Source organism: Balaenoptera acutorostrata, chromosome 12 (genome assembly GCF_949987535.1).
Source record: "Balaenoptera acutorostrata chromosome 12, mBalAcu1.1, whole genome shotgun sequence".
NCBI lineage: Eukaryota > Metazoa > Chordata > Mammalia > Artiodactyla > Balaenopteridae > Balaenoptera > Balaenoptera acutorostrata.
The window spans coordinates 72,741,164-72,757,384 of NC_080075.1; the positions used below are offsets into that span (position 1 = coordinate 72,741,164).

The 16,221-nt window shown below is 52.8% G+C and overlaps 3 protein-coding genes across 12 annotated transcripts; 2 read left to right on the forward strand and 1 right to left on the reverse strand.

The window, feature by feature from the left end:
- Positions 1 to 144: 144 nt before the first annotated feature.
- Positions 145 to 3,836, forward strand: ZNF513 (zinc finger protein 513). Of its 2 annotated transcripts, none has more exons than XM_057557804.1 (4): positions 145 to 265; positions 821 to 976; positions 1,978 to 2,565; positions 2,656 to 3,836. In XM_057557804.1, the coding sequence occupies exons 2-4, from the start codon at positions 952 to 954 to the stop codon at positions 3,480 to 3,482; spliced, it is 1,440 nt and encodes a 479-aa protein (XP_057413787.1). In that variant the 5' UTR covers positions 145 to 265; positions 821 to 951; the 3' UTR covers positions 3,483 to 3,836. The 2 variants fall into 2 exon arrangements, with proteins under 2 accessions (XP_057413787.1, XP_007191401.1); XM_007191339.2 differs by lacking the exon at positions 145 to 265 and adding an exon at positions 311 to 562.
- A 101-nt stretch (positions 3,837 to 3,937) lies between these two features.
- Positions 3,938 to 9,752, reverse strand: SNX17 (sorting nexin 17). Of its 2 annotated transcripts, XM_007191338.3 has the most exons (15): positions 9,537 to 9,752; positions 8,969 to 9,043; positions 7,826 to 7,943; positions 7,240 to 7,304; positions 6,849 to 6,959; positions 6,647 to 6,737; positions 6,389 to 6,476; positions 6,075 to 6,144; positions 5,689 to 5,781; positions 5,389 to 5,592; positions 5,125 to 5,250; positions 4,883 to 4,960; positions 4,656 to 4,730; positions 4,522 to 4,563; positions 3,938 to 4,429 (listed from the first exon to the last, which is right to left on the reverse strand). In XM_007191338.3, the coding sequence occupies exons 1-15, from the start codon at positions 9,597 to 9,599 to the stop codon at positions 4,316 to 4,318; spliced, it is 1,413 nt and encodes a 470-aa protein (XP_007191400.1). In that variant the 5' UTR covers positions 9,600 to 9,752; the 3' UTR covers positions 3,938 to 4,315. The 2 variants fall into 2 exon arrangements, with proteins under 2 accessions (XP_007191400.1, XP_057413788.1); XM_057557805.1 differs by lacking the exon at positions 8,969 to 9,043 and having other exon boundaries at positions 9,537 to 9,750.
- Positions 9,753 to 9,914: 162 nt separating this feature from the next.
- EIF2B4 (eukaryotic translation initiation factor 2B subunit delta) lies at positions 9,915 to 16,110 on the forward strand. 8 transcript variants are annotated; one of them, XM_057557801.1, is made up of 14 exons: positions 9,915 to 10,014; positions 10,393 to 10,436; positions 10,752 to 10,887; positions 11,083 to 11,289; positions 11,553 to 11,635; positions 11,822 to 11,913; positions 12,149 to 12,263; positions 12,465 to 12,541; positions 12,724 to 12,826; positions 13,065 to 13,192; positions 13,331 to 13,508; positions 13,906 to 14,086; positions 14,547 to 14,742; positions 14,820 to 16,110. In XM_057557801.1, the coding sequence occupies exons 1-14, from the start codon at positions 9,981 to 9,983 to the stop codon at positions 14,833 to 14,835; spliced, it is 1,590 nt and encodes a 529-aa protein (XP_057413784.1). In that variant the 5' UTR covers positions 9,915 to 9,980; the 3' UTR covers positions 14,836 to 16,110. The 8 variants fall into 8 exon arrangements, 7 of the variants coding, with proteins under 7 accessions (XP_057413784.1, XP_007191399.1, XP_007191397.1 ...); XR_009009848.1 differs by lacking the exon at positions 9,915 to 10,014 and having other exon boundaries at positions 10,068 to 10,436; positions 14,820 to 14,913; positions 15,356 to 16,110; XM_007191337.3 differs by lacking the exon at positions 14,820 to 16,110 and having other exon boundaries at positions 11,086 to 11,289; positions 14,547 to 14,790.
- The last annotated feature ends 111 nt before the right edge of the window (positions 16,111 to 16,221 follow it).

Here is a 16,221-nt window from a genome sequence, read left to right on the forward strand (position 1 = left end):
CCCCTCCTAGGGTGAGGAACGATTTCCTTGTTCCTCCAGGGAGGGGTCAGGACCGGCCAGGCAACCCTTAAGACTAAAGCCAGGGTCACGGTTTGACCTGCCCTCCTTACCGGCCAGGTTTCATCTGATCCCTGATTGGCTCGCCCGCTTGCTTCCGTCACAATCACTTCCTGGTCACGCTGTGGACGCTTTCGGGGCTTCTGCTTTCCACGGACTACGCGTCCCGTGTGGCTCTGCGACAGCGGAAGCGGAAGCGAGTACGGAGGTACCAGCTGGTCTCCGTAGGGCGGGGGTAGGGGGCTCCATGAATGGACGCGGCGGCGGCGGCGGCGGCGGCGGGAGCGGCCTGAGCTGGGCGCCGGGGCCAGGGCCGGGGGCTGCCCGGGGCCCGCGCCGCTGCATGGGGGCGGCCCGCGGGCCCTGAGGGGAAGGGCGGGCAGGCCGAATTGGGAGGGGCGGGGCCGGGCGGCCGCAGGCCGGAGGCGCGTCGGGCTGGAGCCGGTCACGATGCCCCGAAGGAAGCAAAGCCACCCGCAGCCCGTGAAATGCGAGGGGGTCAAAGGTCAGGGGTCAGGGGTCACGAGCTGCGAGGTGGGGAGGAGCGGGGGTGGGGTCAGTGGTGTGGGTTCAGGTCTGGGTGGAGGAGGACTCTTGAGGGATGGGGTGGGCGATCTGGACTCCTAGCTTCCCATCGAGGTACTAACAGAACCCGAGAGGGTCTACGAGTGCGGGAAGTACGGTCTGCGAGGGCTGGCTCCCCGGGTGCGAATGATGGGCACGGTTCCTGAGGGAGGATCTACAAGCCTCTTCCCCTCTTCAGTGGATACCGAAGACTCCCTCGACGAAGGACCTGGGGCCCTGGTATTGGAGAGTGATTTGCTACTAGGCCAGGATCTGGAGTTTGAGGAAGAAGAGGAAGAGGAGGAAGGTGACGGCAACAGCGACCAGCTCATGGGCTTCGAGAGAGACTCTGAAGGTGGGTTTGGGGGACTTACTTAAGGAAGTGACCGCTGGAACCCCGGCCTTTAGGAGGCGGGTTACGGTATAGTGCCAGTGAGCAAAACACCATTTCCTGCCACTGGGGCTGGTTTAGTTTAGATTTGAGCTAGATTTCTTCATTTGCCTGATGGTCCATCACTTTGTTGAGGTCAAGTTCTGGGGCCTGGTTCAAAGGTGGTATGAATAGGACAGTAGAGGAATCACACGGAACTGGTTAAAAGTAAATGCCCTTTTAATAACTTTATCCCGCTCCCTAGCCCATTCCTTATATGAGTTTATTTTTAAGAGGTTCAGGGAAGCAACCTCATTCAAGCTAGTATTTACAGCTGATCTAACTCCCTTTCACCTGCAGCGTAAACTCCTCTTGTATTGGAGGTATTAGTCTCTGCCCTCAAATATCCTTCCACATTCCTCTTCCCTGTGATCTTAGCATCACCCCATCCTAGTTTGCTGCACTACCTATCCACTAATGCCACTTCTGAAGGATGATTTTGAAAGTCATTGAGGGAATCCATATAAAAGAGAATCTATCCTTTAGGCTTAGAAGTGGTATTACATGCGTTACTTTGTTTCCTCTTCCCTCCAAATTTTGCCTCTTGAGATAGTATGGAGATGATTATAAAATAAAAACCAAGAGTCCTTACTGATAGAGGCACTAGAAAAAAGATATCAGGTCTCTGCCTTGTGTATTTTTACTTTCTTATCCCAAGAATCAGTTAATTATTTAATTATTGATTCATTTCAGTCTGTGGTCCACTGTGAGCCCTTGATCTTTTTCCATTCATTGGTCCTATGTACAACTCTGTCATCACTAGGTTAGTCCAGACTTGGAGGTAGATGATTTGTGTTGAATTTTTAGGATCATTGAATTGAAGAGAAGGGTGGAGCCCAGCAAGTGGGGAGACCACAAGTGAGAAAGGGAGTTTGGAGTCTGTTCCTAGCCTGTGTTGATGTCTCTTCTCATGTCTGTCTCACCAGGAGACTCTCTGGGGGCCAGGCCTGGGCTTCCCTATGGGCTGAGCGACGACGAGTCTGGGGGCGGCCGGGCGCTAAGTGCGGAGAGTGAAGTTGAGGAGCCAGCCAGGGGTCCAGGGGAGGCCAGGGGTGAGAGGCCAGGCCCAGCCTGCCAGCTGTGTGGGGGGCCCACAGGTGAGGGGCCGTGTTGTGGGGCAGGAGGGCCGGGTGGGGGGCCCCCGCTGCCCCCACGGCTACTATACTCATGCCGCCTCTGCGCCTTCGTGTCCCACTACTCGAGCCACCTGAAGCGGCACATGCAGACACACAGCGGGGAGAAGCCGTTCCGCTGTGGCCGCTGCCCCTACGCCTCAGCCCAGCTCGTCAACCTGACGCGACATACTCGCACCCACACTGGCGAGAAGCCCTACCGCTGTCCCCACTGCCCCTTTGCCTGCAGCAGCCTGGGCAACCTGAGGCGGCATCAGCGCACCCACGCGGGGCCCCCCACTCCTCCCTGCCCGACCTGTGGCTTCCGCTGCTGTGCTCCACGTCCTGCCCGGCCTCCCAGTCCCACAGAGCAGGAGGGGGCAGTGCCCCGGCGACCTGAAGGTAAAAAGCCAGGGACCAAAGAACCTCGGACGTGGGTGGGTGGCCTTAGGGGTACTTGGATTCATAGCCCAGGTTTCATTGTCTCCACAGATGCCCTGCTGCTTCCAGATTTGAGCCTCCATGTGCCACCAGGTGGTGCCAGTTTCCTGCCGGACTGTGGGCAGCTGAGGGGTGAAGGGGAAGGCCTGTGTGGGACTGGATCAGAACCACTGCCAGAGCTGCTGTTCCCTTGGACCTGCCGGAACTGTGGACAAGAGCTGGAAGAGGGGGAGGGTAGTCGGCTGGGAGCGGCCATGTGTGGGCGCTGCATGCGAGGAGAGACTGGAAGTGGTGCCAGTGGTGGACCCCAGGGCCCCAGTGACAAAGGCTTTGCCTGTAGCCTCTGCCCCTTTGCCACTCACTATCCCAACCACTTGGCTCGGCACATGAAGACGCACAGTGGCGAGAAGCCCTTCCGCTGTGCCCGCTGTCCTTATGCCTCTGCTCATCTGGATAACCTGAAACGGCACCAGCGTGTCCACACAGGAGAGAAGCCCTACAAGTGCCCCCTCTGCCCCTATGCCTGTGGCAACCTGGCCAACCTCAAGCGTCATGGTCGAATCCACTCTGGGGACAAACCTTTTCGGTGTAGCCTTTGCAACTACAGCTGCAACCAGAGTATGAACCTCAAACGCCACATGCTGCGGCACACCGGCGAGAAGCCCTTCCGCTGTGCCACCTGCGCCTATACCACGGGCCACTGGGACAACTACAAACGCCACCAGAAGGTGCACGGCCACGGGGGGGCAGGAGGGCCTGGCCTCTCTGCCTCTGAGGGCTGGGCCCCACCTCACAGTCCCCCCTCTGTTTTGAGCTCTCGGGGCCCAACAGCCCTGGCTGCCACTGGTAGCCGAGCTCTCCATACAGACTCACCCTGAACTAGGTCCTTCTCCCCTAGGGCTCTATGGATTAGCCCTGACCCTCCTGTATGTTTTATACAGATGGACCAGGAGCCACCTTTTCCTTCCTCCCCCGCTGGCCAGGGGCTCCACACAGACTAACCTAGGCACTATACGGACCAGTCCAAACCCCATGGGCGGGGGGCCCATATGGACCAGGGGGCCTTGCCTTGACTGATGCGACTTCATAAGCTCAGTGAGAAGGGCCCTGTATCCACCTCCACTGCTCCCAGGGGCGGTGGATGAACTGGCTGGGGGACTGTCCAGCCTCACACCTGTCTATTTAACTTATTTCAGTGCTTTATAATAAAGGAAACACTAACAAAGCCACGTCTATGCTGAGTCGGCAGTGGCAAGCACGGCTTGGCCTCACCCTTAGCACAGCAGTCCATGCTGTGACGGGGGGAGCAGGGGCAGTGAGAGGGAACCAGAGGTAGGCAGCAATCAGGCTGAGTTTAATGACGGGGAGCTGGGCCAGACCATACACAGACCTCTGCCCATCCCCTTGGCTCATGGCCCCGAGAAGCCAGAAGCAGCCTGGGGGGAGTTGTGGTTCCTCCCCAGGCAGGTAGCCATGGTCCCGTGGACTTTGTGCAAAATACTAAATGCTAATTTGGCATTGAAGGCCAGCTCTGAGCGATCCTTTGTATAGCCAGCCCTGGGGAGGGGAAGGGAAGGCAGGTTAGGAGGCCCCTGGCCGAGGAGAAAAGGGGACGATACGAAGAAAAATACCCCAGTTTGGGGGATACAGGCACAGGGCAAGTTTCTGAACACTCCTCCAGGGTAGAGGGCTGACATCCAAGCTCTGGAGATCACAGATCCTCGTCTCCAATGCCCTCAAAGGCGAAATTGCCGTGGACATCACTGGCACTGGCATCAGTACTGGGAGTGCCAATCCCCCGCAAGCTCACGGCACTCAGCTTGCTCTGTAATAAAGGCAGGGTCGGGGTCAGAGGGCTCAAGCCTCCCTAAGGTCCCCTACAAACACCAACCTCACCAACCCTCGTGGGAAACTCACTGAGAGTTTGACCATGGACTCCCGGCTGGCATCAGGTGACTCCTAGGGAGGAGGAGGCAGAGGTGTCAGAGACCTCACTGGGGAGGTGACACAAGGCCTGGGGGCTGGGGGACTGACCAGGGAGTAGTACTTACAAGCAGCGGTGGGGACTTCACTGCTTGCTGGCTGTCTGAGCGTCTCAGGGTGCCCCCCACCCGCCGGCGTAGCATCTGGGGATGGAGACATGAGGTGCTGATAAGGGCTGGCCACTCCCTCTGGAATCCCAATCCCTTCCCCTCCCTCTCAGGAGAGGCGTCACCCCTAGGACAAAAGGCAGGGAGAGCACAACCACTCAGCTGCTTGGTCCGTGCTTGCTGCTTACCTTCCTGATGCTGCCGCCGGATTTCTTCACCATCAGTTCATCTACCATGGACTGCAAGCAGATGCTCATCATGATAGCCTGAGGGCAAGGAGAGAGCTCAGCCTGACTAGAGTGGTCATCCTGAGCCCAGCACCCCTAAGACAAGGGCTCCCACTCACATGGAGTCCTGGAAGCCCTAGACTTGGGTATCTAAGAGAGACGGTGCAATGGGCTCCAGAGGAGGCCTGAGGGTGGGCTCACACCTGGGGGCTGGTGATGGTGACCCACTGTAGCCGGTCCTTGCTCATGAGGTATTCAAAAGCCAGTTCCAGGCGCACCTCACCCCGGCCCCGACCTGGGCTGCTTGTGCCTCCACTGGGCAGTGGCACCTGGGAGAGGAAGGGTAAGAATTAGGCTGAGCTCATTCTGACCGATGTGCCTCTCCCTGACCCACTCCAGCCCATTCCTGAAGCTCAAGGCTTGCCGGGCCTCCATCCCCAAGGTCTCCCCCTCCTACCCCAACTCACAGAGGAGGTGACCCGCCAGCACCGCATGCGGGTGACCCGGAAGGAGCCTTCACGGAGTTGCTGGCCAGGCAGGCGGAGCTGGAGGCTGAGCTCACTGTTGCCTGCGCTCACCACCACCGGACAGTCCTTCTCCGGGAAGTCAGCCACACAGGCATCGAAGCGCAAGTAGCCATAGTGCCGCAGTGTCTGGGCCAGACGCAGGAACTGAAACCCAGTCAGCACGCGGGACGGGTCAGGAGGGGAAGTGGGACAGCCCAGAGGAAGCAACCCCTTGGAGGGAGACAGGGAGGCAGGGCTCACCTCCTTCTTGGAGACCTTCTCTTGCAGTGATTTGAGCTGCCGGTGCTGCTCCTTGGTGACTAGGATCCACCCACGCTCAATGTCTGATACTGTCTACAGCGGAGACAAGGGGTGGGGGGTTCGGGGCTCCCAGTCAGAGATCCAGAGTGTCCAGTTACCTCTGTCCAGCCTGACCCCTAGCCCCACATTTGAGCAAGCTCTTCGCAGTTGAGTCCTTGACCATATCAGCTTACAAAGCAGGGAGAGTAGAGGTTGTGCCATATGCCCTGAGAGTATTCTAGAAACTTCCCCATGAACTGGCAGTAAAGATACGAAAGGAGTTTTCTTGGCAGAGGGACACCAGAGCCATTTTCAGGGGAAGGGTTCTGAGGCAGCTCCAAGCTCACCTGAGCATAAAGCAGGTTCAGGCCAACCCGGTTCTCCATGACATCGTCATCATAGGCAGAGTCCCAATAACTGTGAGGCCAAGGAGTGGAAAGGGGTAATGGGGCTAAGCTGGGGGAAGGCAAGAGGCAGAATGGAAAAGGGGCAAAACCGGAGCAATCTGGAACTATGGGGCTAATGGCGATACAGCTGGAGGAAGCTTGGGAGGCCTGGTAGAAACACCCAGCACTACCCCCTTATCCAGATTATTCTGTCTCAATACGTGGCCCCATAATCCAGTCCAGCACCCTCTCCCTCCTCCAAGCCCAGCCCTGACCTCTTCCTTAGCACAATCTTATACTCTTGACTCCGAAGACTGGCAACAGACACATAAGGCAGCTCAAACTCTTGCAACTTCCGTACAACTGTGGGTTTATAAAAAAAAAAAAAAAGAAAGAAAAGAAAAAGAAAATGTCATGAAACTCAGGGGAGGGAAATCAAGAGAGAAGCCCTGGGGAAATGCCACATTCTTGGGGGAGACAGGCAAATTCACTAGTGGAAACAGAGGGAAGCTGTAAAGTCCAGACAAACTCACACGAAAAGGCTCCATCCTCTTTTTCTCGAACTAGAAAGAGACTAAAGTATCCGATCAAGTCATCTGGAAGATCCAGCTTTGCAGCCACAGCCTAGGGATAGGGAAGGAAATACAGCTCATCATGCTGGATGGTTCCAGTCACCCCAAGCCTGGGAACCTGGGGTGCAGGGGGAGGAGGGGCAGTGCAGAACAAGCACCTCACCTCCAGGACATCCTCAGTCTGATCTGAAGTTAGCACAGTGACCAGAACTTTCTGCCCGTTGCTAAGCAGCACTTCCAAGGAGACCTCTTCTGTTGGGACCTGCTGTGTCTCCTGGTTGTGAGCATACACGGGAATGGGAGGCGCCTTGTTAACAACATGCCCAGCGTCCAGCTCTGACCCTTCCCAACTATGTTGTATTGTAGGTCCCTCCGGTGACTTTATTCTCAGCTGTTTAATTATAGACTGGGTTTCCTTGATTTCACTGGTAGAGCAGAAGCCCCATTCCATACAGAAAGGTGCCAGGATGGCTCCTCTGTACCCACCTCATTAAAATGATGTGGCCCTGCAGGAAGGTGCTTCCCTTAAATCTTGGTCCCAGCCAAAACCTTACCTGTTGCGCCCGACGCAGGAAACTATTGAAGGTCTCACTGCTCCCAAGCAATGGGTCTTGCCGAACTGTGGGGACAAGAGAATGATGTTCTAATAACTTATGATTCCCTCTTGGATCCCCCCAGTTCTCTTTTTGGCAGGCCCCCCAGGTCCCCTTTCCTGGGCTGATGGTGGCTTGTCACATCTCCCAACTGGCCTCACCTCACTCACTGTTTGCATAAATTCTTCACCTGCCCCACCCTTGGCTACCATCTAGTTGAGTCCAGTCTATAGAACTAGGGAAAAATAATGTTCATCTAAAGCACATCAGATACAAATTAAGTTCTCCCCACCGATCGAAACTGCTTTAAGACTAGTTAGTGCTATATTAGTATTTCTCATAGATGTCAGTGCCCAAATTGCTTTGCTGGTACCTAGATATTAGAACATCCTTGCATGCTATTTACTTTTGCTAATTAAATAACAGATAAAACAATAGGCTTCCCAGATCTACAGATTCCTTCAGGACCTTCTATAAAATCAGCTGTTTTAAGTCTCTCTCCATAGTCCTCAACAGAGTCAGCCTAAAGTTCCCTCCAACCACTCACCAGCTTGCATGTACTTCTCTAACTGCTCTCTCCTCTGTTCTACCTCAGCGGGTGTCAGAGAGAAAAGCTTCTTTGGGGGAAATGCAGGAAGCACATTGGCCCCATATTCCTTCCGAAGCTATTTGGAGAAAGAGATACAACTCTTCACATAAACATAGCAAATGAGAAGAGGCAATCCACATTCATAATGTTCTCTTGGGCTCCCCTTCCCTTTCCTTAGTCCCTGCTCCCCTATCTACCCTGGTCATCCAGGAAATCATTCCTTTGGCAGGGGCAGCATCCCAAGGGAGCCGTTCCTCTGTCCTAGATATATGTTCTCTCCAATCTTACAGTGTACAAGTCAGTCCCTCCACAGTGTGGGAAGAGTTTGTATAGGGTCAGGGCCTAGGGAGACCCTTGATTATCTAGCAAAGCTGTGTTCATTGAACCCTCACAGGAAGCAAAGGGCTTTGTAAGGAAAGTTTATGTGCACAGTTAAGTAACAGCTAAATATATTCACGAAGTATTTTAGGACTTAAAGGGACTTTGCAGATCAATGACTCCATTTTTCAGTTGTACAAGCTGAGGCCCAAAGAAATCAGGTAACTTGCTCAGGGTTGCAAAACTAGTTATCAGTCAAACCAGGACTCTGTACCGAGTTAAATACAGAGCTCAGAATCTGGTGAGGATAACAGAGAAACATTACATCACAGACACATAAGGATAACTGGAACAGCTACACCCGCTCAGGTGAGTCAAGGAACACAGAAACTGGTGAATGGTTTGTATCAATATGAGCAAGGAAAAGAATTTCAAGTTGCAGCTCAGATGAGAGAAGGAAAGTGCTTTGGCAGCGTAGGGGGTAGGGTTGTCGTTTTCTCCATGCACAGGCACAGGCAGTGTACAGGCTGTGTAAGATGGGGACAGAGGAGAAAGGAGGGAGTATGTGAGTATAGGGAGGAGCAGTTAGTGGCAGACATTAAGCTTCCTGGGAGTTCCCCGGAAATGTCAGACGATAAGATAAAGCACCAAATCCTTCCCTGTGGCAGTGATTAAAGGGGAACTACAGCCTACGGGAAAGCGACGAGGACGGAAATGGAGACACTGATGCCCAGGTGTAGAAAAGGGCTTGAAGCTGCCTCAAGGCAGGGGTGCTAGTCCCACCTGCTCGTGCAGCCCCAGGAGTTGGCTGTAGCGCACCCGACAGTGCAGGACTCCATTCACGTGAATGTTATAGGCCTGAGGACACAAAAGCAGGCAAGCAGTTTAGGGTCGCGGTCTTGTTTAGGGTCGCCCGCCTCGCTCGCCATTTTGGCGGGGCTTGAGAACCCTGGCCGGAAGTTGCCTGCCACAGCTCCGCCTGAGCAACGCGCCGAGATCTTCCAAAGGTGGCCAGTCGATTTTCCCCAGAGCCAGGTCCCAAAGCAGAAGGACCAGTCGGGGTAAACCCGGGCGCTCAGGCTGCAGTCTTCCTCCCCAGGAGGCCAGGGACGCCCACCAGAGTAGCCGCGGCCCAGCCGGGGGAGGCGATGCGGCCGAACAAAGGACCTACAGGAGCTGGGGCGACCTTTGGATGAATCTGAGACGTAATATAATCTCCCAGCGAGGCCGTCGGGACTCAGCGGCCTGTGACCAGGCCCGAAAAGTGGCGGCCAGACTTCGGAGGCCGCTCGGAGAGGGCTCCGGCCCGTTATCCCCGCCCCTGCCCGGCCGGGCTCCGGCCGCTCCTCACCACGTAGGCGGAGCCGCCGCTGTCCCCGCTGCGGGACTCGGTTTCAGGAATGGAAAAGTGCATGTTCCCTGCGGCAGGGCCCGGCCGGGTCCGGACTGTGAGGGCCACAGCGGCTTTGCACGCTCGCCTCCGCTCCTCAGCGCGTCCCCGCAGCCTCGCTCGCCATTTTGCGGGGGACTTGAGATCAGAGATGGGAAGGGCTGGGAACGTCCGCTCTGGGGCGCAGCGCCCCCGGCATCCTGGGAACTGTAGTCTAAAGGGCAAGAGCCGACAGCCGGGATTGGGAGCCCGAAGCTGAGACGGCCCTTATCGCGACCCGTAGCCAGGGGCAGCGCCCCAGAGCACTTCGGGGCTTGTAGTCCGGTTGGGGCTGCGCGCCGAGGCTGTCGGCCCAGGGGGCGCTGTAGTCCCTGTGACCCAGGCGGGCGGAGCCTAGGACGGAGGATGATGGCTGCCGTGGCCGTGGCTGTTCGCGAGGGTGAGTGAAGGGCCGGGCGCACAAACAGGTATGCGAGCGGACGGGCCCCGGATGGCTACTGATGGGCCCTGAGTAGCTCTGGGCCCCGTCGTTCGGTTGCCGCGCCACGCCGGACTCTGTTCCGCACTGCCTCGGGCGCACTCCTTGCCGCGTAAGGGCTTGTTCCTCCGGGAAGTGTGCGTGCTCCCTCCTTCCCCCGCCCCCCTTCCCTTTGATCCTGCCGCGCACTGCGTACCCCACGCCGATCCCCTGCTCACCTCCCGCCTGGTGGCGGACCCGTGGTCATGCAGACCCAGCAGCTAGCAGCGCCGAGTACGTGTCCCCGCAAACCCTCCCGGAGCCTCTCTGGTTCACTTTGTGCCCTGTTTTTTGATGCAGACTCGGGATCTGGGATGAAGGCGGAGCTTGTTCCTCGGCCTGGGGTAAGTGCGGGTGCCCTCCCTAGCCGCCTGTCAGGCGGTACGCAGGAGGCCGTGTCAACTTCATTCCGCCCCAATCTTCATCCCCGTTTCACTTTATTTCTTGGTAAAGCCAAGAGATTTTACAGAGCTTTTTCAGCCCTAATGCTAATGTGACTGTGACTTGCAGGAGATTCCTGTGGGCTCTAAGCTCGTAACAGGTAGCTGCTGAGATTTAGGAAGGACTAGGGATCCTGTGGGAGACTAGTAAGTATCCAGTAGTGTTTATTCATTTTTGGAATTGTTGGGGAAGAGCAGTGTTCTATGTCTGTGTCTTAGGCAGGGGGGAGGGAGATGACCCAAGAAGAAAAGCTGCAGCTTCGGAAGGAAAAGAAACAGCAGAAGAAGAAACGGAAGGAGGAAAAGGGGGCAGAACCAGAAACTGGCTCTGCTGTATCTGCAGCCCATTGTCAAGGTGCGGGGGCTTTTTTAAAGGGCCGGGGTGTGGAGCTGGTAAAGGGATGTGGTGGGAGAGAAGAGGGGGAGACAGGACAAAGTTGGTTTGAACAAGTGAAAAGGGAAAAAGTTTAGATAAACAGGAAAAGAAGCTTTGGTTGGGGCATAGCTATTACCTACCTGGGGCTTGGGCACCTCTTCCTTCTACCTTTAGCAGGCCCGACCAAAGACCTGCCTGGACTGGACAGTCAGTTGGGCAGTGCCAAGGAGAAAGTTCCAGCAGGTCGGAGTAAGGCTGAACTTCGAGCTGAAAGGCGGGCCAAGCAGGAGGCTGAGCGGGCCCTGAAGCAGGCAAGAAAAGGGGACCAAGGAGGGCCACCTCCTCAGGCCTGCCCCAGCACAGCTGGAGAAATGCCCTCAGGTATCTTCACTTCAAGACCTCTGTTGATTCAAATGCCTATGTTAGCTCAGGCTTCCCCACAGTAAAACAGCTCCCAATTTTCACCTTCGTTCCCAGAGTTCACAATTCTCTCCTTAACCTCATCCTACCCGTTTCTTTTTCTACTCTTTTCTCCTGTTTTTTTCCGTCTCTCTCTCAAATCTTTCTCGATGTCCCTTATGCCCTGAAAGCAGATTTCTCATTATCACCTACAGTGTCTTGAAAACACGATTGTTATCTTCTAGGAGCGAAGCGTCTACCCGAGCATAGTCAGGTTGATGACCCCATGCTTCTGAGGAGGCTTGTTAAAAAACCAGAACGGCAGCAGGTAGGAAGTGGGTTTGGTGTGTGGTCGAAAGAGCCTAGGGAGATGGAATAGAGGGAGGAAAGGTGCTCGGGGCGAAGGGAGACCCTGGAAAAGGATGGGTATTTGGCTCACCATCTTCTTCCTTCCCAGAATTATCCTACAGTTTTAAACTCTAGGCCCTTGGTCCTGTTCCCCTGTTTTGTCAAGGTTCCTACACGAAAGGATTATGGATCCAAAGTCAGTCTCTTCTCCCACCTACCCCAGTACAGCAGACAAAACTCTCTGACCCAGTTTATGAGGTAGGAGCTTATGAAATTGTCATAATTTTTAAGCGTGAGGAGTTTTAGTAATTCTGTTTTGAAAGTGACTGGAAACTTGAGGTTGGATCTGTGGAAAGAAGCATGAACGCAAGGCAGAACTCTAGAGGAAATGGGGGTGTCTGTGCGAGTGAAGGAGGTTTCTTTTCATCAGGGGCAGGTGGGCGGTAGGTGCTCAAGTTCCCTTGCAAAGTGTGTGACACCGCCATCCCATCAGCATCCCATCCTCTGTGATCCACCCAGCCATGGTGCGACTTGGCCTGCAGTACTCCCAGGGCCTGGTCAGTGGCTCCAATGCCCGGTGCATTGCCCTGCTTCATGCCTTGCAGCAGGTATGTCCCATCTTGTTACCTCTTATGATCCAGCCTCACCTTCCCCAACACTACCCCAGCTTTTCTCACCCAGAGTAATCTCTGGGGGGAAGAGGGAATGACTCTACCCTCAGAAGACTATTCTCAGAGAAGCTTACCCTATCCCCCTTTCAGAGACTTTTGTTAGGGCGCATTTTGCTGATCAACTTGTGTACCCTACAGGTGATTCAGGACTACACCACACCTCCCAATGAAGAACTGTCAAGGGACCTAGTGAATAAACTAAAGCCCTACTTCAGGTAAGGATGACCACTGCACATCCACTCCCACCCCACCTTGCTCAGTCCTTTTCTTGGACCCTTTTTCTTGCTCTTCTATCTCTATTTTCATTTTTCTGTTTTCTTTTTAAAAAAATGTTTTTAAATGTGAAAGCTTTGTGAGCTGTGAAGAGTTGCACAGATGCAAGGTGTTGTTGTTGTAGCTTCCTGACTCAGTGCCGTCCCCTGTCCGCGAGCATGTACAACGCCATCAAGTTCCTTAACAAGGAGATCACGGGTGTGAGCAGCTCCAAGCGGGAAGAGGAGGTGATGAGTATGAGGAATGAGCAAGGCATGCACCTGGGGGATAGAGCTGGAAACATGTTCGGGACTCCCAGAGGGGCAACTCTTTGGTCTGCCTGGTCAAGGGTTAAGGAGGTGGTTGGTCTGTCTGACCTTGGCCCCCTTTAGGCCTGTCATTATATGCATATTCAGGCATCCAGCATGATAATCAAAGGGAAAGTTGTGTTCATTTCTTGTTCCATAAGTATCTTGCTCCATTTAGGCCAAGTCAGAACTTCGAGCAGCCATCAATCGATACGTGCGAGAGAAGATTGTGCTTGCATCTCAGGCAATCTCACGCTATGCTTATAAGAAGATCAGTAATGAAGATGTGATCCTGGTATATGGATGGTATGGGCCAGACGCTATGACTGAGAAAATTGGGGAGTGAAGTGATTTGAAGAAGGAACTGCCCCTTTGCCCTTTAGGAATGAGCTGACCATCAGTCAGTGACATTTATAACTGAATCTTCCTCTCCATTCACTCCAGCTCATCTCTGGTATCACGAATTCTTCAGGAGGCTTGGGCTAAGGGCCGGCGGTTTCGGGTGGTAGTGGTGGACAGCCGGCCACGGCTGGAGGGAAAGCACATGCTACGTTTTCTGGTCCGTGCTGGGGTCCCTGCCTCCTACCTGCTGATTCCTGCAGCTTCCTATGTGCTCCCAGAGGTGAGGGCAGAGGAAAAGGACTCCAAAGTTGGAGTAAAAGGGTATAGTAGTATAGACATAGTCTGGCCTTCCCAACATTGCAATTGTCTAGAAATACTAGAATTATACAGCTGTGTTTATATTTAGTAGGAGAAGCATCTACAGCATGTTATACAGCATGTCTAGCTATTGCGAGAACCTTATATTAAACTAGTAGCCGCTGAGAGGGAACAGGGCAAAAGAGTTTAGTTTTCCTGTGGGTGGTGCGGTGAGTCAATGGTCAGGTGTTTTCCAAGAGCCTTTATTAAGATTTGTTACCCATTGCCTTAATATTGCTGTCCTGGGTAAGAATTGGGAAACTTATTCTGCACTGGTCACACATGACATTTTTTTTCCTCCTCTCTACTTTCCAAAATAGGTTTCTAAGGTGCTGTTGGGAGCTCATGCACTCCTGGCCAACGGGTCTGTGATGTCACGGGTAGGGACAGCGCAGCTGGCCCTGGTGGCACGGGCCCATAATGTGCCAGTGCTGGTCTGCTGTGAAACATACAAGTTTTGTGAGCGTGTGCAGACTGATGCCTTTGTCTCTAATGAGCTAGGTAAGGAGGCCCAGGAGGGCAGGAGAGAAGGTTCCAGGGACCTGAGAAGATTTGGGAGGGAGAGGGGAGGTTGAAGTACAACTTATTTTTTATTTTTATTTTTTTATAAATTTATTTTATTTATTTATTTTTGGCTGCGTTGGGTCTTCGTTGCTGTGCGCATGTTTTCTCTAGTTGCGGCGAGTGGGGGTTACTCTTCATTGCGGTGCGCGGGCTTCTCATTGCGGACACGGGCTCTAGGTGTGCGGACTCCAGTAGTTGTGGCTCATGGGCTCTAGAGCGCAGGCGCAGTAGTTGTGGCACACGGGCTTAGTTGCTCCGCAGCATGTGGGATCTTCCCGGACCAGGGCTCGAACCCGTGTCCCCTGCATTGGCAGGTGGATTCTTAACCACTGTGCCACAAGGGAAGCCCACAGCTTATTTTTTAAAAGTACGTAAAAGGGTACACCTCCCATTGCAGATGACCCTGACGATCTGCTGTGTGAGCGAGGAGAACGTGTGGCCCTGGCTGACTGGCAGAACCACTCGTCCCTACGGTTGTTGAATCTGGTCTATGATGTGACCCCCCCAGAACTGGTGGATCTGGTGATCACGGAGCTGGGCATGATCCCTTGCAGTTCTGTACCTGTTGTGCTGCGAGTCAAGAGTAGTGACCAGTGAGTGGGGGAACGCAGGGTCAATAAATGACATACTCCCTACACTTAGCAACTCTGCTGCCTTTTATCTCTTTTAGCATCGCCACCGCTTAGGTTAGGAGTCCAGACTCTCCAGCCCCTCTTAGCACCTGCTACCAACCTCCATGCCAGTGCTTTGGGGCCAAAGTGAAGGTCAGTATGGAGACCAAAAACTATCCAAGTCATCAACCATTTATTGAGCATCTATGTGCCAGACACTGAGCTAGATATGAGGAAAAGTATAATAAGGACAAATAAGAGTCCTATCCTTAGTATTTTAGTGTTATTATTACATTAATATTTAAGTTAAATCAGTATGTTGATATTTATATTAAATAGTTACACATTAATATATTAATATTTTGTATCTTTAGTATTGAGTGTTTACTGTGTGTCATAAACTGTTGTAGTCCCTTTCTTATCCATTTAGGAAGATTAATACCACTCTATGAAGTGTGATTTTATAGATGAGAAAACTGGGGCACAGAGAGGTTAAGTTACTTGCCCAAGGTAACACTAACTAAACCGGCATGTGATCTCAGGCATTCTGGATCTAGAGACTGTGCCCGTAATTTTTATGCTATCTGCCATTAAGGAGTACTCATCATGATGGAGGAAGACAGATGATATCTACAGTATGAGATACATTCTACTAGTAGTATGAACAGAGTTCATTGGAAGCAACCCAGGATGTTGCCAGGAGATCTAGTGAGGTTGGAGAAGACTTCACAGGTAACATCTGACCTAGTCTTGAAGGATAAGAAGTTTCCCAGTTGGAAAAGAATGACAACGCAGATCAACAGAGGAAATAACTTAAACAGACTACAGAATAGGCTTTAAAGTGACTGGCCAATTCCAAAGTGCCAAGTAGTGTGGTAAAGCTAGAACCGCGGCTTATGTGGACAATTAGTGATACAGCTGCTAACGTAGGTTGGATTGGGTCCAGGTTGTGAGAGTCTAACCATTGTGGTTAGCCTAAAAAAAATGTTAGAGTCATCCATTTTGTGTGTGTGTGTATGTTTTATTGAAAAATTTCAAGCCGCATAGAAGTATAGTGAACTATACAAAGAATCCCCATCACCAAATGTAGTAATTACCAAGATTTGCCACATATGCTTTTTGTTTCCCTTTTTTTCCTTGCTGAAGTTGTATTAGAGCAAATCCCAGTCATTATATCGTTTTACTCCTCCAAACGTCAGTATGTCTCTAAAAAATATGGAAGCTTACCATGTCATTACACTTATTAAACTCTTCCTTATTGTCCAATCCATAATCAAATTTCCTTGATTGTCTCAAAAGCAGCTTTTTACTGTTGAATCAGGATCCAAACAAATCCATATATTACATGTCGTTATTTTGTCTTAAATTTTTTGTAATCAAAAGCAGTCTCTCCAACCCCCCTTCTTTTCTCATGACATAGACTTGTGCCAGGAACCAGGTTGAGTATGTTTCATACTGCCT

Bases quoted from the DNA above. Each gene is read 5' to 3' on its own strand.
- ZNF513 (XM_007191339.2), top strand. From the start codon at position 508: ATGCCCCGAAGGAAGCAAAGCCACCCGCAGCCCGTGAAATGCGAGGGG. The intron at 977-1,977 runs GTGGGTTTGGGG...CTGTCTCACCAG, and splicing joins CTTCGAGAGAGACTCTGAAG to GAGACTCTCTGGGGGCCAGG. The intron at 2,566-2,655 runs GTAAAAAGCCAG...TTGTCTCCACAG, and splicing joins AGTGCCCCGGCGACCTGAAG to ATGCCCTGCTGCTTCCAGAT.
- SNX17 (XM_007191338.3), bottom strand. From the start codon at position 9,599: ATGCACTTTTCCATTCCTGAAACCGAGTCCCGCAGCGGGGACAGCGGC. The intron at 9,044-9,536 runs GTGAGGAGCGGC...TTGTGTCCTCAG, and splicing joins GCGGCGGCTCCGCCTACGTG to GCCTATAACATTCACGTGAA. The intron at 6,145-6,388 runs GTCAGGGCTGGG...TTGGCCTCACAG, and splicing joins AAGATTGTGCTAAGGAAGAG to TTATTGGGACTCTGCCTATG.
- EIF2B4 (XM_057557799.1), top strand. From the start codon at position 10,299: ATGCAGACCCAGCAGCTAGCAGCGCCGAGTACGTGTCCCCGCAAACCC. The intron at 13,193-13,330 runs GTATGGGCCAGA...CATTCACTCCAG, and splicing joins GTGATCCTGGTATATGGATG to CTCATCTCTGGTATCACGAA. The intron at 14,087-14,546 runs GTAAGGAGGCCC...CTCCCATTGCAG, and splicing joins CTTTGTCTCTAATGAGCTAG to ATGACCCTGACGATCTGCTG.